Source organism: Centruroides vittatus, unplaced genomic scaffold (genome assembly GCF_030686945.1).
Source record: "Centruroides vittatus isolate TY-2023 unplaced genomic scaffold, ASM3068694v2 contig_904, whole genome shotgun sequence".
Lineage (NCBI taxonomy): Eukaryota > Metazoa > Arthropoda > Arachnida > Scorpiones > Buthidae > Centruroides > Centruroides vittatus.
Window position 1 is genome coordinate 363,936 of NW_027122594.1, and position 24,838 is coordinate 388,773.

The following is a 24,838-nucleotide window of genomic DNA, read 5'->3' on the forward strand; positions in this document are numbered from 1 at the left end:
GAGCTTCTAAGGATCGAATACACTCTGTAGTCGCTTAAACGAAATTGTAACACGTGTCGGGTGAGTTTATGTTATCTAGCATTGATGTACAGTCCACAGCTCTGTCACACGTGTGTATATATGTGTGACAGAGCATATATATATGTGCAACAAATTGAGAAGCAGACTTGGTGGTGAGACACTGGATGCGTTGTTATTTCTCAGATCATATGTTTGCAAATTCAAATTAGAATGTTCCTATTAGATTAGTTTTCTTTATATTTAAGAAAAATGCAACTGATTAATATTATTTTTAAATACTTTTTGCTAAGAAACTTGCTTTACTCTACCTACTTACTAGGTTGTTACACGAAAGTCATCTATTTAGTCAATGTTAAGAGAGATTTTTGTTAATTTTCAATGTTTATTTGCATAGTTTGTTACATAAAGCTTTTTCAATTTATGTAAGTTTAAAGAGATCTCACTGATGCTTGAAAAAGAATAACTTTAACATGAAAACTGAGTGATTTTAACTCTGGTTAGTCTGATTCTAAGTGTGATTAGTTAGAGTGATTAGATTAGCTAGGTGTATACCATAAAATGCATTGATTTTTGTCTAAATTTTGATTTGTTGATTAAAGAAGTGATTTCTATAAGATTTTCATATTTTTTATTAAACCTCAATACCGAAATAATCCCAAAATCCTGAGATTAGAAATAAGGGCCAAGATCAAATTCCCTAATTACAATTATGTTGGATTTCTGGCTGATCTTTGCTTCCAGACTAACTAATTTATAAAATATAACAATATAGTTCACTTTCTGTGTTTACCATTTTTTAAATCGAATCTCTATGATTAAATAAGTTGATTTCCTAATAGGAAAAGTCCGACAGTTTGTTGCTCCAAACAAGATATCAGTAAATGTAATTTGTGATATACAGTGGAACCTCACTTAACGAGCATAATTCGTTCCAGAGTCTTACTCGTAATGCGAAACACTCACTAAGCGAAACAATTTTTCCCATAGAAATTAATGTAAAATGCGATAATGCATTCCACGCCGAAAAAATGCTCAAATGTTTTATGTATAACGTTTATTCAAAAAAAATTGTACAATATACACTGTTAAGGAGCGTGAATCATCATCATCTTTTCTTCTAGCACGGAATGAACCATCCTGGAATGAGAATTCGATTTGTAGAAACAAAAAAAAAAAAAAAACAGCTAATATGTTTGATAAACACTCCAAACGATGTGCCAAATTCTTGGGTTATGTAAAGGCTATAATTAAATATTAGAAATTAATTAATTTGACTAGAGGTAGGCAGTTATGTTTCCATCTCGTATTAAATTTAATAATTATAAATAGTTAATTTTTAATTCTGACATTTCTAAAATTTAATTTGGAATCGGTCGTTAAATTTAATGACCCAAGAATTTGGCATATCGTTTGGCGTGTTTATTATATAAATGGGCTATGGTTGTTGATGTTTATAAGTAATATGTGTGAACACAAGTTTGGAAAAATATGTGATCACAAGCAACACTAAGATGCTAGCAGAAGGAGTGCTAAACAGACTGATGGAGCATGCCGCATGCGCACAATTCAGGACTTCCCCTCTCCTCATCACTCGTTAAGCGAGGTTCCACTATATTATTATATCACCAAAGAATTTTGAACCATATCCAAACTCCATGAAATATTGTAGATAATAAGGAAGAACATGATGTAGATAATTGATAAAGCATTAATGTTTTTGTTCCTTGAATAATCTATTAAACAAATCATCAATCTTGCATTAATCCTTTCTTCAAACAATTAGTAATGTTGTTTTATGTTTCATTCTCCTATGAAACTTCCTCTGTTTTGTCTTTTGAATTTCCTGTGATTCTTTTGCAAATTAACTGGTAACTTGTATTATTCCAATAATATAGTTATTTCTGACTGTGCAAAATCAAATTAATTGATATTAATGATGACTAAAATAAATAACAAGTAAACTAGCAAGCTCAAGTTGATCTTTGTCAGCCAAACACTTCCTGTTATGTCTGTTTACTGAGTTGAGCAAATGGCTGTGTGATAGATTCTACTATTATAAAGGAAGTGCATGCATATCTGGTCTGCATCCTTATGATTTTATGAGTAATTTGAATATGTGGCAGGTATCAATATGGCTGCTAACCAGACTCTCCTCGCTTTCACTATTGTGTTTTATTTATAGATAAAACTGAGGACAGACATAGATTGTGTTGATAGAATTATTGAGATTATAATTATCCGGAAAGAAATATTGGCGGAAAAATCTGACAACATTTGGTTTAGTACGATTATTAATTTAAGTTAATTATAATTATTAAAATACTTAAAACATGACTAGTCCTTTTACGTTTAGACCACATTACATAATTAATAAATTGATTTCTAATCGTAAAGAAGTCTGGAAAAGGTGGCAACATTTAGTTATTCGTTTGGTTGAAAAATTCTAAGCCAGTTTGATTTATATATATAGATTGTTGCTTTTATTTAAACTGCTAACAGACCAAAACTAAAGTTTTATATTTATAATGCCATAATTGTCCTTTACTTTCATGACTGAAAAAATGTGTTCTTTGTTAATTGAATAAATCAAGAGAAAAGTATTTTATAAACAACTAATTCTGTATAGTGACATATACCAGTTTTCATAACATCACACAACTATTCTACATACCGTGTTTCCCTGAAAATAAGACCTAGTAGAGGTTTTGTTGAATTGCTAAATATAAGGCCTCCCCGGAAAGTAAGACTAGCAAAGTTTTCATTTGGAAGCATGCCTGCCGAACAGAACACCAGAGCACGAAGCTGTGATTCTTTTTAGCCTACCGCCGTTATCCTCTACCTTCACCATCTGTTGCAGAGCAGCTGCATGCGGGACACGAAGACCGTCACCTACCACCAACCCCGATGTTCCCTTCCGCGGCTGTCGCTTGTAAATGTGCAGGCAAGGCATCGAAAGGCCCGTCGCCTGCCGCCATACCGTACGCTGTCCCTGCTGTGCTGTACGAGTGTGCTGTGGTGAGCTCCCCCTGGTGGCCGGAAGCTACCATACCATACGAAAAAGTAAGACCTAGCGCATCTTTGGGAGCAAAAATTATTATAAGAGACTGTCTTATTTTCAGGGAACCAGGGTATTTAGGCAGAACAATTAATGTATTATTTATGATTTATTTCCAGAGAAATTAACATGTTCCCTACAAAGATGTAAATTTATATATTCAACTTTTATAAATTCAAGTATTAAGTTATTGAAATCATTTGTAATTTCTTCAATTTATTCTGTGTGTTGACTTAAAACATTAACAGGAATATCATGAAAAATTGAATTTTTCCAGAACAGAAATAAAATAAAGTGTATTTTAATTAACAGGTAGATTGTAATTCCAATCCTTCAGATTGTAATCTTGAATCTTCCAATTTTGACAAGGATTTGGACCTAGTTTCATTAAATACTAATAAAACGGATATTATGGAAATGGCAGAAAAACAGTTGGCGGAATTAAATGTCATCCCAACGAATTCAAACTCAAAAGCTAACATATCGTGTCCCATCTGCCTGAAGTTGTTCAAGTCAACCATGTATTTGAAACTTCACATGAAAATGCACGCAAGTGAGTAATATGTTACAGTATTTTTGAAATATAATTATTAATAGGATTTATGCCTGTCTTAATCTGTATTGTATTTCTGAGATTGTTTTATCTTTGAAAGGAATGAAATGATCATTCAAATAGTTAATGAAAAAATAAAATTGAGAAAAATCACTTATGCATGTATATTAAATGTTTAAAGATTCAAATATCACTAAATTGAAGTATTCGTTGCATTTTAAATTTTTATAAATTGACCGGATGGTCGAATAGTTGCGTACTCACTTCAAATGATCTACGATTGAATCCGATCCAACTCTAATAACGTTCAGATTGATGGCCGGATGACCAAGGACAGTTAAGATGCCATTCTACCACTATGGGGGGGCCTAGAATTGAATCTGAGCTGCCAACTCCTTGGGAATTTTTGCAGTAGTCTCTCTCGGATGTGTTGCCATAGTTCCTTACCCCTTGGCAAACTTGTAATGGATATGGAAAAAATCATCTTTTTTGTTTTTGTGTGTGAGTACCTTGCTTGATAATTTATCATAGGCAATACAAACTGGGTCGTTATTCCTCATTTTTTATTATGAGTCAGGTTGTCATAACAGATATGACTAGTCATTTAGTCTAGGGTATGATGGTCTTGGGTTGAAACAAACTAACAAGTTAGTCAGATAAGATTCAAGCACTGGACAGTATCATTCTCTAATCCTCTCCCGCAAGGATCAGTCATGTTTTTGACTGTATTTATGTAAACAGTCTTCTAATCTGTATGTAATCTTCAAAAAGTAAAATATATACGAGGCATGTCCAGAAAGTAAGTAACATTTGTGCATATCCTGTGCATTTGGTCATGTTAAGGTCACGTGTGCATAGTTACTTCTTCCAGTCAAAAATGAAGTAGCTGAGCCATATCCCTAAGCGTGGTTTATAATGTTCAAAACAATTGGTCGGCCTACCAGTTGTGAAATATGATTGGTAATTAGGTTTTCGAACGCGAGAAATGTTCGACCACACAAAATTTTACCAACAAATGTATGAAGTTTACACACTAAATATAATAAGTGAAGATATGGTAAGAAAATGGGTTAGGATGATTAACGAAGGAAGGGACGACATTTATAACGAGGAACATAGTCGTCGTCCATCCCTAGTCAATAAAGACTTGCTGCACAATGTCGAAATTGTGACTGAACACTTGGACTTCAAAAAGTTGTGTTTGAGATGGGTGCCAAAAATGCTAACGGGCATTCACAAAACAAAATGCATGGGATCAGCCTTGGAATTTTTGCAACGGTACAAAGGGGAAAGAAATGGATTTTTGAAAAAAATTGTCACTGGTGACGAAACGTGGATTTCTTATGTGACACCAGAAAGCAAACAACAATCACTGCAATGGCAGCAAAGTGGTTCCCCAAAAGCCAGGAAATTCAAACACTGCAAAAAGATCATGTGCAGTGTTTTCTGCAACTTTCGGGGAATTTTGTTAGTGGAATTCATGCCGTAAGGCAAAACAATCAATGTGTTTCAAACAAGGTCAAAACAATCAATGTAAGGCAAAACAATCAATGACTTTAACAACACATGTTGTTAAAGTTCGAAAAAGTTGAAGAGAGAGATACAGAACAAAAGGCATGGCCTGCTCGGTTCTGGTGTAGTGTTGTTGCATGAGTGCATGTCGCAAACACAACACAGGAGCTGCTTAAGTCATTTCACTTTGAACAATTCACTCACATCGCTATAGTCCGGGACTTAGCACCCAGCGACTTCCATCTGTTTTGGCACCTCAACACATTTCTTGACCCTTTATATTTCGGCAATGTTGACGAAGCAAAACAATGTCCAAAATGGTTCAAGTCACAGGCAGTGGAATTCTACGAACAGGGTATCTTCAATTTAGTTCCAATATATATGTGCCTCGATTTGCATGGCAATTAAGTGGAAAATGAGATTAAGCTATGTTTAATTTAATGGTAATTAAATAATTTTTGTTTCAATTACCTACTTTTTGAAATAGCCAAATGGTACTTACTTTCTGGACGCACCCCATACCTGTACATTAGAATCTGTTTAATGTAATTACTTTGGGACTTGCCTATACTGAAATGGGGTAAGTAAATAAGCTACGGTTAATAGAAATATTGATTTTCTATTGACTGATATCAACAAGATCCATTAAAATAATTAGTAAATCTTTAACTTACACATTTTTTAATTATAATTAATTAACAGCAATTCATCTAGTGTTGTTTGCCTGGCTTTTTTAATACTGCCCTAACAGCAATTGTTATGTGATTAAAACAATTACCGTACAACATTTAAAATTTCGTTAAGGCCAATAATGATTGTGCCATATACTGTACATAATAGCTAACAGTGTGAAAAGAGAGCTTAAAACTACCTTTCATCTAAAAATAATGGTAACTATAACTGAAATCTAATTACAGTAAGCAATGTTTTTATAATATATTATAACTTATTGTTATCAGAATTAGCAAATCACAAAACATATCCAATTAAAATTTCAGAATCTACTGTATTTCTAAGAAATGATTAGAGTTTTATATACTGTAATTATTTTTGTACATTGTTTATTTTCAATAGATCCCAAAGGTTTCCAATGTCCAAAGTGCAAGAGAAACTTTCAATATAAAGACAGTCTTAATAAACACATGTTGAGTCACACACAGAGTCAAAACTTCATGTGTTCGTTATGTGGGAAAATGTATAAGAGAATTTCGCATGCCAGAGAACACATGCGAGTTCACACTTCTGAAAGACCTTACGCTTGTAATTTATGCGAAAAGGGATTCAAATCTAGGGTAAGTGTAATTTATAATACGACAATTATTATCTTCTCATTACTTATAAATCTAATTAATTTTACAGAATGGTTTAAAAGTTCACAGTAGGACCCATTCCGACGAAATGGCTTTTAGTTGCGAGTACTGCCCTTGTAGGTTTCGAGAAAAGGCCGCCTTGGTGCGTCACAGGAGAACGCACACGGGAGAGAAACCATTTTCTTGCAAACACTGTGGCAGATGCTTCGCAGAACACGGCACTTTAAACAGACACTTAAGAGCAAAAGGTACGGAAAATTAATTAGGAAGACTTAAATTTAGCGAATTTTTTAAATACGTATCGATGTTTATATTTTTAAAAAATCTAGTTCCGTGCACGATGCAGGGTAAGTCGAGAGGAAAACTGAGAAAAGACGACAGCGAAGCCATTAGATCGATTCTTTACGACAACGACAAACAGGACCAAATGCAAGAAGTTAACGAAATGAATGTCTATTCGGCCGTAGAAACTGCCCCGGATTCGTTCACAGATTTAGGAACACCTGACGAGCAACAGCAGTATATAATAACTATGGATGACCAGGTAACGTGTGGGAGAAAAATTTTGCCAGTCCATTTAACAACGAAACCAAATTCCTATCGACATTATCGTCATCTCAACGTTCGAAAATGGCATTCTAAATTCTACCTTTACTTAAATACTTCCATTCAAAATTCCAACACTTTGATAACAAATTATCGTATACAAATGAAATATTTATTTTCAGGAACTTCTAAACACGGCACAAATCCAGAATGCCAGTTCGCTGATAATCATCAGCCAGTCGGACGGTACTTCGGAGACCGTGGTGGGCGAGATCCCCATCGAGACAGTCATGGTTGTGCCCGAAGCCCAAGCGGAACCAGAAGAGATAATCACCTAAATCTGCTGTACCGGTGGATGATGTATATTATAATATTCATGTGTATAAATTCCGAGGGAAGTAATGCGTGTACAAAAATTAATTCTTTTGTTCTGTTGACAGTTATGGTAACCAATGGATTGCATATAACAGATGATTCTAATATAATTATCATTTAACCTGTTAAAAGACCAAGTTGTCTTTCGAATTCAGTTTTGAATATATGGAAGATCATAAGCATTACTACGAAATAAATATTTATATATTAATTTTATTTGGCCCGAGATTTTTAATGTCTTTAATAAATTAAATAATGCTCCACGATTTAAACTGAATTTCCACACCAACTGTGACTGTTTGTGTACCCAATGTCTTGCTAGGCAATACGTTGGCGATTATTAAGTCCGATCCCTCCCTCTCCAAAATTTAATTGCATCCACGCTCATATAATACAGAAATAACCCCGTGGAGTTTCAAAATTTTTGGTTCTTAAGTCCCAAGATGTAACGCACAATTTTGTAAGATTATTTTTACATTTTTGGCACCCGCCGTGTTGAAACGGCGAGAAATTAAAAACACCAGATCAAAACTTAACCCATTCCCATGTTTTTCAGTTTTATTTTCCACCCATTATACGTTACACTGTATAATGGGTGGGAAAATAAAACTGTTTTGCGTGCAATTTCTTGTCCGGTTGGAGCCTGGCCAGGCGCTTTATCCAACTGTGTGGACGTTATTTTATAAAAGTAAATATGGGTTTTTTACTCGCGTAATGACTCTGAAAAAGTCAAACTTGTGCATTAATTATGGCCTAAAAAATTTCCCACGTAAAAATTTTATACAATAGATTGGCATGGAAATAATCGAATTTGTGTTTTAATTTAGATAATTTATCCGCCTTCAGTCCTTTATCTTTAGGTAGGAAAAGGATGGAGGGAGAGAATTTTACGTATTTAGGACAGGTTTTTCTGGTATGTAATTTAAAATATTGTCGTAAAATTATGTCTGTTAGGAACAAAAATTCACTTAACTTTACATGTGATATTAAAAGTTCCAATTCTGAATTCTGAACGTATTAAACTCATCTTTTGATATATTAAGTTGTTTTACGTCCTGCTTTGTATTTAAAAAATCTAGCAACGAGTTGAATAACTTTCCCACCTTTTATGAAATTTTATTTTATAACATCTGTATTACGAATCAAAATAAATACATTTGTATGTGGCGCCATCTGTTATCAGATTTTTTAAAATAAAAACTTGTATTTTTAATTGCTATAAAATGGCAAAAGGCTTAATTTTGAGGGTAGGGATGGGTCTTATGAAAAACTATAAAGTTAATGAAAATTTTATTCATTACTAGGTCTTACTCCTCGAGATATGACACTTTAGCTCCCCACTCCCCTTGGACCTTTAACCACCAAAATTTAATAGCATCAATGCCCTTCATATACAAGCCACCGTGTCAAATTTCGTTTCTTAATTAATAAATTGGGTGGAGCCATTTGCAATGCAATTTATCATAAACATTTTTATATTATTAATCATAGTCATTTAATTTCTGGGGAAAACGCGCGCTACAACCATGCCAGTGTTCTATTTTTCTCCCGTCCCGTAAAAATTGGATGGAGTTCGTATCCCAAATGGATGGCCCGCCGTAGGGCCATCCATTTGGGATAAAATTTAAATCAAAGGGATGACATATCAATATTTATTTATGATATTTACAATAATTTACATATTTATTTTTATGATTAGCAGCAATAATTTTCTCTCGTCCGCTCTTTTAACTTCAAATTGCGACTTCTTAAAATGCAGCTAAAAAATTCGGTTACATTACATTACAAAAGTTATTGCAAACACTTTGTAAATTTATATTTTTCATATTATTTTATCCACTAACCTCATGCGATCTAGAATTATCAGTTGTTTACCCGTGGATCTTCTGCAATATTGAAGCCATTTAACTCTCTTGGTTCTGTTAGTGAGAAAACAGAACAATCTTAAACCTTTTGCCGGCGAAATTTTATAATTCCGTACCTAACATCGAACCATTTAAAACAGTATATAAACAAGAATACCAGTTAATTGAGGTCGAAGAAACAGCAAACTCTACAAACACCGTATATGCTAACACAAAGGAACCAATATGGCCACTGCTGCAATGCTTCATGGTACCTTGTATTTGTAGATCTCTCTGTTCTACTTTCTAAAACATTTTGTCGCCAGAAAATCCAGGTAACGTAATCGTAATTAATGTATCATCGGAGTCTATCGAACCTCGAAAAAGAACTTACCAGTTCCTTTGTCAAAAAATCGTAATTTCAACGTAACGAAAAAGTCGTATCAAGTTTTTGCAAAGAATAATCACGTACCGCGTGTCCAATTATATTTCCGTAAGAGTAGGTTATTTGCGGAATCGAAATATCCGATATTTTCGTTCGTAGATAGAATTCTAAGATTTGTATAAACCCGGACGTAACGCCATGTTACTTTACACGGCCTCCACACTTCATAAACAAACCACAAACGTGTTTAAATAATAAATAATACCTTAGGCATTTTATTCATTAATGACTTTAGACGACTTTGTAAATAAATATACAGCATTTGTCCGGACTAGCATTAACCTTTAGTAAAATATACTCTGTACAATATATCGTATATCACACTAAAATATTGCGGGTATCACAATTTCCTAACGTTCGACGGTGACGGGGGAGAGGCGGTGGGAGGCAGACTGTACAGAAATATGGAGAGACACACCAGAAAGGTTCCCAGCATGAAGGAGAAACCCAAGTCCGTGTGAAAGAAGGCGGCGGATCCGATGGCGGTGACGATGATGGCGGCGGAGGATACGAAATTCTTTAGAATGTTGTCCAGGTGATGCATTACTAAAGACGCGCATAAGCCTCCGGCACTGGAAAGGACTGTAAAATATTGAAACGACATATATATATATATACTAATAAGTGAATAGACTAAGAGTTTGTTATTCTTTAAATAATTTAAGGTCTGGGAACATTTTGCAAGGGATCCGAGAAAGGCTCCAGAGTTGACGGAATGGCTAAACCACGCCTTCCTTGTCCTGAAGACTTCCTAATAAATATGCAGTTCTTTGTAGGGTACATAAACCTGTAACGCATTTGTGTTTGTGAAGTAGCTTGTAGTCTTAAGACATTATCATCCCAGTTAATTAATATTTATTCAATTTACAAAAACATTAAAACCCACTTTAATTAATGCATGTTATCCTGCTAAGAACTTGCACTTGTTTTTCTTAACATGTTTCTCAGAGTAGAAGTAGGAGGAATACAAAATCCCATGCAGAATGTAGACATCTTATTAAAACTATTGCTTGGGTAAAAAATCTTTTCTTGCAAATTGTTTTCTAATTAGTGAGAATTAAACTGGCTGTTACACTTTGTATTAAATATTTTTACAATCTTTAATACCAAAGTATAAAAAGATTGCAAAAATCCAAACAATTTAATTTTTTTGCTTCTGGATACAAAATTCTTGAGTGGGTTAGCTTTTGACTACTTGAGTTCCAAATCTGGCAGCATGCTAAAGACAGTTGCACTCTTTTACGGGCAAGTTCGGTTTTGTGTAATTGTTGTGGTATAGAACATGGAAAAGTGTGAGTCTTTTTATCATTGAAATTGAAAAAGCAAGAATCGACCAATTAAAAAGTGAAGAGAGTTGCAGAAAACTTGCAGAAGAGTTTGGCACCTCGAAATCGAGGGTCTAGAACGTCGAGAACAATGCCGACGCGTCGTCTCATCGCAGGAGAAAAACTGCAGTGCACGAAGGAAAAGGTTGAAGAAAACAAATAATGAAGAGGGGAATGAAAGTATTGGATTTTTTCGTTGCTGTCAAAAAAGGAACGTTCTGATTAATGGGCCAATTTTGCGAGACTCTTGCAACTAAAATATGTTATTTTGTGTGTGGAAAGAATTAAGCAACCTGTTGCTGCTAGAAGTTACTGATCCCGAGTTTAGCGTCGTGTGACGAATTGGCAGCAGCCAATCCACAAGATGTAAAAAATTGGAAATAAAAGTTAGAAAACTTATGCCAGAAGACTGCTGATGAGACTGGTGTTTTCTATCAACTGCTTCCAGCAAGTTTGCAGTAGAAAAGGATAATGTGTAAAGAAGAAAAAAATTCAAAAGAGATTTATTGTTTTGTTTTGTCATACCATTTGCGGTGAAAAGTTAAAGCCCCTCGTGATTGGAAGTGTTACGTGGCCAAAAGTCTTCAAAGTAAACAATGTAAAGTCTCCCTGTAATATGGCAATATAACAATAAGGCCTGGATAACAGGAAACATTTTCTCTGAATGATTACATGAACTTAATTGTGAGATGAAGTGAGCTAATCAAACTTGTTGCATCGTTATTCATCGACGATGCAACGAGTCGTGTCCGTATTGGCCCGTCGCATGTCGAAATCAAATCCTTACTGCCAAATTTGACGAGTGAAGAGAAATTGCTAGACCGAGGGTTTGTTACGCCGGTCAAAATGTTTCTGGAGGAGTTTCGTGTATTTTCCTGTACTGTAGTGACATCGTTATGCTGCCATTAAGTTACTGCCTTATTAAAATAAAGCCTTATAAATCACAGTTGTGCTATTTTATTTATAAATTTTAAAATCTATTTGTTTTGAAAATTATTAACCATCTTGTCATAATATAATTATTGGAATTTAGTAAAACATTACATCACAATTATTTTGAATTTAAAATAGGGTTCTAAGAGTAGAAAAAGTTAACAGAAAAGAAAAACTAGAAACAAGAACACCTTTTTTAAGCTAAATATGAATTAGAATAGACCCACAATTAGAGCAGCCAGGGAATGAAAGACCAGGTTCAACATATCCAAGTCAATTGAACTGAAAAATGACATAGAATAACCTTAAAAGTATACGTGACTAAAGCCCATTTTTTCCAAAAAAAAATTCTTTATGTCTTAAACTTGAGGCAGTATACTATATATTAGATGGCAGCATTGAAACTAGTTTCTAGGGTCTCTTGTCTTAAGATTAATGTTGATAATTTTACTTACTTATAATGATCCATACGAAAGGCGTATAACCAAAGAAAAATCCTTTCTTGCTAATACTATGGTAATCTTGGCTCAGAAGACCTATACCGGCACTTAATATTCCCCAAATGTATATTTCAAGATTTTTCACCCAAAAAGGTACATCTGTATCTTTAAGAATTTTTTCAAAATAAACACCTGAAATTCATAATAAAAGATTTTCTTTTTTTTTTTTTAATTTTAACGTAATAAAGTATTTTATTAAATATAATAATTACCTGCAAATCCTGCACATATGCATATGACTAAGACCGAGCTTATACCAAGTAAGTAGTTTCCGTGATAGGAATTCGTATGCTGAGGTTGTAACTGTACAATTACGATTCCCAAAAACAGAATTATAATGGCCGCGAATCTTATCGTGGTCAATCTGTGTCCAAGTATTAATCTCATAAATAAAGCGGTTGTTAAAATTTTCAGATTTGTAGAAACCTGAAATGTAAGACAGATAACAATGGTGATAAATCGATAATCAAATAAAAACAAACTGATTAAGGTTGCGTATAAAACTACAGTATGTAGCGTGTCTTTGAATTGTATAATAACCGGAACAATTTGTACTATGTAGTGATAAATTTAGGATGAACCGATATGAATCTAAAACTAACATTTGTCACAACTACACTGAAATTTAGAATGTCGGGTCTGCTTTGTGCACTAAAATTAATACGTGTCACCGATTGGAGAGTAATAAGAAAAAGCTTTTAATGAGATGAAAAATTTGACTGAGTTATTGAATGATGATGAAATAAATTTACCAATTTTCAATAAATGTTATCACTATATTTAAAAAATTGATATTATCTTATGACACAGTAGCTATTAATATGTTATCAGAATCAATTCCAAATTTAGCAAAATAAAGCTTGTAAAATTTTATTCCAATCATAAATGTAACAATAGAGATTTTTAATAATAAAAAGAATGCTTTTCACGAAGATACTTCCTTTTAATAATTTCAATAAATAATATTTACTTTCAGTTATTATACATAAACTGCGAGAGAAAATATAGTAACTGAATATATAAAGTAAGAGTGTAAATAGTAAAAAAGAGTTTTAAAAAATCCTGCAATTTAATGCTAAAAGGTGCTACACTGCATCTTTAAAATAATATTCGCATTCTACAAAACATTAATTTCCCATTACCATCAAAATGAGAGAGATAATACGTACTATACAATACGTAAAAAAATATTTCCCACCGTTGCAATGCCAACAAGAGAACCCTGGCAGTCTGTAATTACTGATTTTAATAAAATTTTGTGGATGTGTTGTATTTACTTACAGTAGTGGCCAAAAGTAGAGCTACCCTTGACGTACGTTTTAAGAATGTGACCTCTATTTTGTTCACCACCTACTACATAATATTATGATAGTTGAAAAGAGCACAAAAAAAATCAAAATACTCAATTGAATCAAACGGATTTTATTTTAAATCTGATTTACAAAAGAAAAAACAAAGTTTTTATATTTTACACTGTGACAAAAGTAGAGCTACCAAAGGAAGTATGCAGATTTGTCCAGTATTTTTAGGACAAAATATTAGTTTTTGTGGCATAACCAGAGCTTCTGATCACTGCATCATATTATGTCCAGTATTTTTAGGACAACTAAGTTATCTGTAGGAATACAATTATCAAATGATATCAAATAAAGAATGGTAGATATGCATTTGAAGAAAAAAAGACCTTTACTGAAATTGGTAAAATCTTTAATGTGCATAAAACCGTTGTCGTGAAAGTGGTGAAGTGGAACAAATATATGGGACCGTTGTTTCTGCCGAAAAGACTGGTAGACCACGAAAACAACACCACAGTTGGATTGTTTGATCGGGCATACGAGTGCAGCCAACCCTTGTTTGCTTCACATATTAAAAACGTAAAGTGGGTAACTCAGATATAAGCTTAAAGACTACAAAGACATTTGACTAGTTTTGGATTACATGGAAGATGACCAGCAAAGAAACCACTCATCTCTGCAAAAAAACAAAAAGCTGAGATTAGAGTTTGCACATGAACACATCACTTGGACCGAACAAAAATGGTCCAAGATGTTATGGAATGATGAATCTAAATTCAATGTCTTCTCTAGTGACGGTGTACGATATGTCAGATGACCAGTGAACATGAGATATGACCCGAAATACATAGTTCCTATAATAAAGCAAGGTGGTGGCTGCATAATGATATGGGGATGTTTCTTTGCAAATGGTTGATTCAATTCATACACTTAATGGAATAATGGATCAAACCATTTATTAGAACATATTGCAAAATCAAAAGCTTCCTCATGCATGTCATTCAATACCAAGGAAATGGATCTTCAAACGGGACAACGACCCAAAACACACAGAAAATTTGGTAAAGCAATGATTTTAACAGAAAATGGTAAATCTTATGACATGGCCAGCCCAATCACCAGACCTAAACCCCATAGAGAATCTTTGGGATGAAGTTGAGTGCCGTATATGCTAGCATACATATTCGAATCTGGATGAATTGTGGTCTACCATTCGAAAAGCATGGTATGAGACTCCCAAATCACAGCTTGGCAACTTAGTTAATTCAATGGAACGTAGATGTGATGCAGTGATCAGAAGCTCTGGTTACGCCACAAAATACTAATATTTTGTCTTATTTTTAAAACAAATACTGCACAAGTCTACATACTTCCTTTGGTAGCTCTACTTTTGTCACAGTGTAAAATATAAAAACGTCATTTTTTCTTTTGTAAATCAGATTTAATTTTAAATCTGTTTGATTCAATTGAGTATTTTGACTTTTTTTGTGCTCTTTTCAACTATCACAATATTAATTATGTAGTAGGTGGTGAACAAAATAGAGGTCACATTTTTAAAACGCATGTCAAGGGTAGCTCTACTTTTGGCCACTACTGTATACTTAAACTATACTAAAGCCACAGGACCCACTATTTGGGCATTTTCGAGTAAATGACTACAAAAATTTTTCTACAATTATTAATATCAGTACAGAAAAGCAATTCACAAAGTTGCAGAGTAACAAGATTAGTTAAGGTGTCATTAAATTTTTGTTTTAGGGTTTGATATCTGTTTGCAAGGTTTTTAAACATTTATAATTTAATCTTATCTTTTTAAAATTACATAGTACATAATTTTATTGCAGGTTTATCATACAATTGAAACTATTATTGCCTTATGTGCCTCCTAAAATGTATTTCGGTCCCTGGTGTTAATGGCCCTCATCAGTTAGGTAATCAAATTTTAAATGTTAGGCAAAAAATTTTTTACAATATTACAAGACACACACACAAACCAATTAAACCATTAACCAATAAAATATTTACATTATATGCTTAGCTGTCAACAATATAAATAAATAAATATATATATGCAATAAATATTACAAAGTCTGCTTCACAATAACATGACATCATGCTGGGTAGTATTTTATCATATAAACAGTTAAAACAAAATGACTCATTGCACCATGTACAGTACATATAATTATTTCTATTTCATTTGCACAGTCTTTACATTTTGTTTTAACAACACAAAGTGAAAAATAAACTTCACTAGCCTTTTTGAAAATACAGTAATACCCCGAACTTATGCGATAGGTGAGACCGAGCGATAACCACGTAAGTCGGGGTATAATTTCGCATATAAATACATACAAATTATTTTTAATTGGGGTCGGAGACTAAAGAAAACAATAATTTAGAAAAAAATGTTTAATAAAATCTTAGATAATACATATGTATAACAAATTATATTATTAAAATCGTAAACCGAAGTTATTTTTATGTAGAAGGCTTCATAAAATCTAACAAATTCGTCTGACGGCTCAAAGATTTTTTTTTTCTCTCGCAAAAGTTCCTCGTAGCATGCTAATAATTTTTTTATTTCTCGTTTTGTAGAAGAAATGCGCTCTTCATTGGAGTCTGTATTTTCTAAAATTTGTAACCCCTTTTCAATTGAACTGAGGCCTTCTGTCACGTTTTCACAGCTTCAATAATTTTTTCTTTACGTTTTATAATTGTTCTGACTGTCGATTCCTGTAGATCAAACTTCTTTGCCAATTCACAAATTTTTATTTTTGTATCGAAGTCTTTAATAATGTTAACTTTACATTCCAAAGATAAAGTTTTTCTTTTCTTGTTTGATGCAGAAGAATCAGTTCTACTTCGTTTGGATGACATAGTAGAGTCTCTCAAGTCTCCGTACATATAACAAACACAGAAATAAATAACACAAATTAAATTGTAGCTATGCGTCGATTCCATGCGACACATCCGAACATGACATAGGCTAAACAATAATGTGGGGGGAGTGAGTAATCAAGAGTTGTGTGGCGCTCAAACAAAAGATGAATCGACGAGATTAAAAATCACGTAACTCCGGGTTCGCGTAAGTTGGGGTAGCGTAAGTCGAGGTATTACTGTATTTCTTACATGTTTTATTTGAGATGCAAACCATGCATATTTTAACATGTCACATAACACTCATATGCTCAACTAGTTGCAAATCAGAGATTATAAACAAAAATTTTTGTTTACAATCTCTGATTTGCAACCAGTGCAACCATAAACCTTTAAATACCAATAACGTTAGTTTAACAAAAACTTCAAACATTTTCGGCCTTCTCCGAGGCCTGCCTCAGGTTTTTTAACAAATGATAATATTTGAAAAATCAATTTTTAAAATTTCGAATGACTCATACCATGTACTGTACCAAATTCTTATGGTAAATAGACTAAAAATTGTAAATGTATGACCATGTGATATATGTACATTTTTAAGATGTTCAGTGTCTGAGATGAATTAATATAGGTTAACTTTGCCTGAATTTTTTGTAAAGGTACCTCCGTACATGCGATACCGTGTTGCAGTCTTTAAAGTTAATACATTTGCCAGTCAGGCTTTAGGCGGGCCTATCAAATGGACTATCTTCATAACCTGGAGGCATTGGAAATATATAAAGCTAGCCTGACCGGCAAGTGTATTAATTTTAAAGACTGCAACATGGTATCGCATGCGTGGAGGCACTTTTATGAAAAATTCTGGCAAAGTTATAGGTTAACCTATATTAATTCATCTCAGACACCGTAAACATCTTAAAAATGTACATATATCACATGGTCATACATTCACAATTTTTAGTCTATCTACCGTAAGAATTTGGTACATGGCATGAGTCATTCGAAATTTTAAAAATTGATTTTTCAAATATTATCATTTGTTAAAAACCCGAGGCAGGCCTCGGAGAAGGCCGAAAGTGTTTGAAGTTTTCGTTAAAGTAATGTTACTGGGATTTAAAAGTTTTGTTTTTGTTCGCTTAACTCCAGTAATTCGAAAAGAGATTTTTAATCAGAGATTGTATTTTAATAACATCTTCACAATCTATTGGTTTTAGGAAAATATCAAAAAATTACAAAATTGAGCTAAAATTTTTAACCTGTCTATTAAAATAAACATTGCAAGGCTGAAAAGGTGAGTATGAAATTCAACAGGATAATTTTAAATTGGCAAGATGGAATATCATCATCATCATCTAAAAAAACTTTGTCATATATTTGAGAATTTGTTTTACCACCCTATGAATATATTATTGACAAAAACTTTACTGACAAAATTTATATTATTGACAAAAAAGAGCTTTACTAACACTTTTAGAAAATGTACTGAGGTAAGCAGTAGTAAAGTCTACATTGGTTTTAACATTTTGAATCAATCAAAAATTATTTTATGCACGTGAGTGGAAAAAGGCTACCATAAGCAACAAAAGAAAAAATTATTCAACTTAACAAAACTGGATTGGGTTAGAGAAAATCCACCAGTTAACTAGTGTTTGTGTGAATATATTAGAAGTAATTTGCCAAACTAGATGGCCGAAGAAAACTTCAATTTGAGGACAGAAAAATGGTGCAAAAAGCAAAGAAAATTTATCAGTGCCAAAACTATGCAATAGTTCATGGACAGACTGGCAAATACATGTATATGATCAAACAATCAGAAATTAATTGCACAATTTTGGTCTAAGGAGTTGTCACGCTAGAAAAAAGACCCTGCTTTCAAAAGGGCCTATGAAGCCTAGCATGAAGAAAAAAAAAAATACAAAAAGTTGATTTTGAATGACTGGAAACAAGTTTTGTCGTTATAATGAGATCAAAATGAAAATTTTTTGGATCAGATGGAATTATCAGTCTGAAGGCACACAGGAGAAGTCTTGAAAAAAAAAACATGTCATGACTTACATCTGGTATGAAATGCTACATTCGAAATGACTCACAAAAATATATAGAACTTATAATTATGACTAGCCAAACACCCAAACTGCAATGAAGATGCCTTAATTGGATAAAATTTTGTTATGATATGTAATATATGTCATAACAAAACACAAAATTATTAAATGCATTATATAAGTTTTTTTTTTACTCTTTCTGCCCTGAGGGCTGTAAGAGGGCCTTTTTTTAGCAAGACCGTTATGGGTTTGGCCAGGTCCACGATGAGCCCTGACATATATGGACAATCTAATCGACAAAAAATTCTTGGTGTTTTGATCTGTCCAAATTCGATTCTGGGTCCCCTAGAATGGGATGATGCCATCTTAACTACCCATTGTACAGATTAGATGGTTACAACACTAATCCTATATGATTGCCCTTAAAAGTTTCAAGAACAAACATATATATATATATATATAACCAAAACTGAAATCATTACACAACCTTAAGCTTCAACTGTCAAATTACTTTTTATGATATTATCCAGATTATTACCCAAAGATCCAATTCTTTTTAACCTCTATTTACACAAAACAGAACTTTAAAAAAAAATGTTATAACACTTTATAAATTACATATTACATTGACTAGTAGAGAGCTGCAGAGTACAGAAGGATCCTTACCATTACTAGCCATGGTAAAAGGAGAACACTGTAACACAAAGGACAGAACAAAAGAAGATAACAGTAGTGAGTACAGCTAGGTCAGATAAAACACACGCCATTGGGTGTTCCCACAGGTGTTTTAAGACAATGTGGGAGACCGGATCAGATAGACTAGTTGCCGACTGCCAACAGCTATCCCAAAGCATGTCCTGTGCCACCAATCATTCTAGGCAGCAAAACAGAATGAGTAGTTCCTATTGGTTCCATTGATCTGATCAGTTCAGAAAAAATTATATAATTACTAAGACAACTTGTTTTTACAAAAATTAAATAAAGATATAGCATGCTATATTTTTTGTGTTATGTCAGAAGTATCAAAATTCTGCTGCTGGCCATGAGATGAATATATAATTATATATTTTCAAATACATAGATGTCTGCAAGTCACAAACAGTAACTCTGTCTGCTATCCTAAGTGTTCCTTATGTCCATGCCAGTTCCGGTAGATGGTGTAAGTGTGGTCTTCCATATAGTTGAAAATTGTCAATGCTTAAATTGCAAGTAATTAACACAAAAGTGGTCTGTCACACTAAGTAATTATTTTACATATTATATATTATTACATAAATATGAGACAAAAAGTAAAAAATATATTACTTATAACAGAAAATCAATTTTTGGACATTATTACCATGAAAAAGCAACAAAAAATATATCTTCAATATATATATATATATATATATATATATATATATATATATTTATATTATTGCAACAATTTTGACATACTAACATATTTCTGTTATCAGTAATAGTAAACAGTGTAAATTATTACACCAGTAATTTTATAAAGTCCAAGAAAAGAACATACCTGAAAAGTGGCTGGATCTAAATTTGTTAAGGATATGTAAACCAAATTATTCTGTAGGGCATAAAGTGCAGCAGGAATAAGAAGTTTTAAGAATTCTGTTCTTTTATTAATCACTTCTTTCTGTAGAAGAATAGATAAAGAAGTCCAATTCCATCTGCAAGTATGAATTAACATTGCCAGAGAGACTAGTAATTTGAATGTTTCCGACAGAAAGACAACAGTGGACGAAAAATATAATGGATTAGAAGATAGCTGTCGTGTATATGCCGCAAGCAGATTGTGAGCTACTTGATTAAAGCACATGATGACTAGCAAGAGAACTTTAAACATGATGACTAGCTGCAAAAAATTTAATTATTAGAGTTTATTCTATTTATATAATACAGTCAAACCTGTTTTTATGCGGGGGATAGGGACCGCATTAAAAAAGACGCATTAAAAAAAATCGCACGAAACTTCACGAATGGCTGTAAAAAATAGTTTTCGCAACACAATTAAAAAAATATTTTTTTTTATGCGGTCAACAGGGACCGCATAAAAAAAGTCTCACATAGAAAATAACTCAAAACCGTACGAAATAGAATTTATTGACAACAGATGTCAGCACTTGACTGCATCGTCTGGTCTATCGTCTGTTTTACATATTTTTGTCCAGGTGGTGTTTTGTTGACTTAAAAAGTAAATTATTTCATTTTTCGCATATTCATGCAATAATATTACTATAATAAGTGCATTTATGCTATAATAAGTTTATTTAGCTATAATAAGTCAACGTAAGACATGACGAATCACACGAGACTAGTCGCCAACTATACCGCACAAATAAAAAAATCGCACAAAAAAAACCACATAAATTAAAAATTCGCATTAAAAAAATCGCACAAATAAAAATCGCACATAAAAAGAGCGCATAAAAACAGGTTTGACTGTATATAAAAATAATAAAGATATAAATCATAGATTTAACATTTCATTAACTAATATTTAACTGATCGTAACATTAACAGAAATAAAACAATTTATTTTAATGATTTATAAATTGTTATGGAATTCCAATATTCCTTGATTGCCAGAATATGGGTTTGAATCCAATTTAAACACTACATTTAAATTATCAAATTATAATAAGAGTTGCTTTTTATGCCTTAGTAATAAATTATTATGCAGAAATTATTAATTTAATCACAATAGTACAATAGATTTAAATATTCAGTGATAGTGTACATATCTGAAATTAGGGAGCTCTAGGATAATCAGTCTATATTCCACTTGCTTATATTCAGTCTACCATAACATTAGTAGTTGTATTGTACACTGTGTATGCTGATAAGAACATTTGCAATTACAAAAGTTATTTATAATGCCGATAGCAAATATTTCAGCAACGATTATCAGTTATCATTCTAACTGATTACCATTTACCATTCAGAGAGGTACAATCTTCTGTAGAATTTTTCCATCACAAGTACAGTTATAAATCATCTTGTTTCTTAGTTTATGACTTAGACATCAGTCTACTTTCAATTTGCAAATCACATTATCAGTTATTCCTTTAGAATTTACATTACTTTAAAAATGTCACACACATCTGTATCACCAATCTTTGCTTCTAGTGTATAATGAAGTCTACAGTGCCTAAAAACAAACTCAGCCCTATTTTGCTCTCATTTTCACAACAAAGTCTACCCTTTTAGATTCAGACAATTCTTCCCTCGACCGATCCAAAACGAGACTAGACGTAAGTTGGAAAGCTATATTTCACATCTGTCTCCCTCGAACCCCACTATCAGCCCTACAACTTACAGGTTCCTGTGGAATAACTGGGTTACAGGTATTTACAAGAGTAGATAGCATTGTATCCCAATGAACTAAGCTTTAATTATGACTTAGTTTTTCATCATATCAGTAAAATCTTAACGTTTTGACTGATCAGTAGAACATCATTATGAATACCTTCTATCCTTTTTACACTTGAAGATGGCCAGTTAACAGTTTGAAAACATTTACATCTCCATACTGTTACTCACTGTTAAAAGTATATTGTTTGCTTTACAAGAATCTTATTTAAATACCAAAAAAAAAAACTGTATATAAAATGTTAGAAAAAATATAACTTTTACAAATATATTTGTTTTTCATTTTGTTTCTAGAAATGTCATATTATATATTCATTTCATTTTGCTTTGTAATTGTATTTTTCATAAAAATGGTCTTTTGATACTAGTACTGTCTAATTACAGTTATAAAATTGCTTTGTCACTGATAGATAGCTTCCATGAAATATTACATAATATAACGAAACTATAGCCCAGCTCGAATCAACACGTAGACAGACAATTCGAAACTCTTCACAAGTATTTTCAGAGCATATGACACTTATATGCAACACATGACGATAAAATAAAACTTTCTTAAATGCATTTAATAATATATTTGCATTAAAATTTGAAAGATAGCTTCATAAACTTAGTTTGCGGGATAGTTTCCAAATTTTATTAGGCTTATAATAATTAATCTTTGTCAAATCTATCTTTATATTTGATTTTAAAAGTGCAAATTTAAATGAATACAGATAGGAATTCAGAATATTCTAGTATTATCAAAACATTTTACAGGAAAATGAGGCAAAAGAAAATCTAATTATTATTATATGGGTGATAAGGTCAAATGCTTACATGAGACATTTTTGAGTATATACAATCTTGTATAGAAACTATTCGAAATATTCAGATTTTATACGCTTAAGAAATTACCATTTAAAAATTCAAACTCATTTTTCTAATGTATGGTACTCCATTTTTGTTTCTTACTTTATCATCAAAATTATAAATATTGATAACCATATTATATCAAAGTACGGGTATCCCTCGTACAACACCGTTTGAAAACTGAGACTATCCTCCATACAACGTGACTTCCAGTTTCACTCTAACACAGTTTTAGAAATCATTGTACAAAATTTCACAATTTTTCTAAGTGTAAACTTTGTTAATGATACTTTTGTTATTCGAGTAAGCACGCGTGTCGTCTCAAATTAGCCCACAGATTTTATAATATTGAAATTTTCAAATTATTTTGTGCTTTTCATCAGATTTACTTTAATGAAAAGTGATAGGACAAGCAAGAAAAAAATTGCACTAACTTTCCTATCGTAGTGACTGCTTTCACGAATTACTTACCTACGATTGATTATTTCATCTGTAAAAATGACAAACGAAACACCGCGGTATCTCGGTACTCAAACAATTTAGTATTCAAACACAAATTCTGGAAAAAAGTTGCTTCGTACTTAAACTAAACGAACGAGACCCTCTAAAACAAATTTTCAATTAATAACATATTTTTATTTTGTCATCCATAAGAAATTTTTATGATGAAAATAAAAAACGTAAAAATGTTTAAACTGCGAAATCATCGTGCACGATAAGGGAGACAGAAGGTTGAAGCCCGTCCACGTGGATTTTTGGCAGCATTAACGGCATATAAAATACTTACAAATCTCCTTACAATTCGTACAAATAGATTATGGTTAATGTTACCTATGGTTCCAAGATGGTGGCTCGTCTCGGATTCCAGCAAACAGAAGAAAGGAAACAGTGGGGACGCACGTTCTAACCTAACCTAACCTATTCTAATAATTATGTTGGTAATAATTATGGTAATTTATTAAAATAGGTTAGGTTAGAACGTGTGTCTCCACAGTTTCCTTTCTTCTATTTGCTGGAATCAGAGACGAGCCGCCATCATGAAACCATAGGTAACATTAACCTAAATGATCAATTAGAAAATAATTTGGATCTTTTTAAAGCCATTTCTTTGACGCCGGGTGTCCAGAAACGATCGTACACATAATTAAAGGGGAAAAACTTTGCCCAAAGTACATCACCATACACGACAAGAACGGATGGAATCAAAGGCAACTAAAAACCCTACACAGAACAGATGACACTGCATGTTAACGTAAGAGAGAAGTAGAAGATTAGCCGTCCTCGTCCTCCACGTTCACACCTCGACGAGTTTGAAATTTCGAAATACTTCACGCCTCGACGGCAGGACGGCAGGACACCACGGAACCTGTCGGCAAAATATCTTACACAATAATAATAATATTTGACTATTTTTTCAAGTTTTACTTACAGAACGATAACATTAACATTGACAGAGCTTTTCGTGTTATTTACATTAATAAAATTTCTGATTAAATATAAAGTTATTTCTTTTCAATTGCTCAAGAATTAACTTCTAAAAGTGAAGGTAAACCATCACTTTTGGAAGTCAAATGACTTTTTAAATGCTTTTTATACATCAAATTCATTAATAAGCAATCATTTAACAGAAATATTTCATTAAAATAGTGAAAAATTAATACCAAATCTTGTATAATTATGCCTTATACTTGTTTATAAATAATTAGAATAAAATTTAACACCTGAAAAATAATTTTTGAATGAAAACATCTTAAAATAACATCAAAATATTGATTTTTTTTTAAGTGGGTTCATTATTTTCTTACCATTTGTCACTATATAAAACCTTTAGGAAGTTTCTTCCTTATCTGTTTGACGTTTTGTATTTCACCATTCGATACTTCCATTCGAAACATGATTCATTATTCAAGATAATGGAAAAAATAAATAAATAAAAAGTTTCACATATGAAGTTCTACCGCCATCTTCTTGA

The 24,838-nt window shown here is 32.5% G+C and overlaps 2 protein-coding genes across 3 annotated transcripts in view; one reads left to right on the plus strand and one right to left on the minus strand.

Annotated features, from left to right (window-relative positions):
• Positions 1 to 7,588, plus strand: part of LOC136984114 (oocyte zinc finger protein XlCOF6-like) — a 44,374-nt gene extending 36,786 nt beyond the window's left edge. For both annotated transcript variants that reach the window (XM_067281040.1, XM_067281041.1), the window contains exons 8-12: positions 3,389 to 3,629; positions 6,216 to 6,433; positions 6,501 to 6,699; positions 6,781 to 6,995; positions 7,180 to 7,588. In XM_067281040.1, the coding sequence (XP_067137141.1) occupies positions 3,389 to 3,629; positions 6,216 to 6,433; positions 6,501 to 6,699; positions 6,781 to 6,995; positions 7,180 to 7,335 (1,029 nt within the window). In that variant the 3' untranslated portion in view covers positions 7,336 to 7,588. The remainder of the gene's footprint in view (positions 1 to 3,388; positions 3,630 to 6,215; positions 6,434 to 6,500; positions 6,700 to 6,780; positions 6,996 to 7,179) is intronic.
• A 2,259-nt stretch (positions 7,589 to 9,847) lies between these two features.
• LOC136984104 (CMP-sialic acid transporter-like) lies at positions 9,848 to 24,838 on the minus strand. The gene is made up of 5 exons (XM_067281029.1): positions 24,672 to 24,838; positions 20,159 to 20,497; positions 12,632 to 12,845; positions 12,375 to 12,551; positions 9,848 to 10,243 (listed from the first exon to the last, which is right to left on the minus strand). Exons 1-5 carry the CDS (start codon positions 24,672 to 24,674, stop codon positions 10,002 to 10,004), a joined length of 975 nt encoding a protein of 324 aa, XP_067137130.1. The 5' UTR covers positions 24,675 to 24,838; the 3' UTR covers positions 9,848 to 10,001.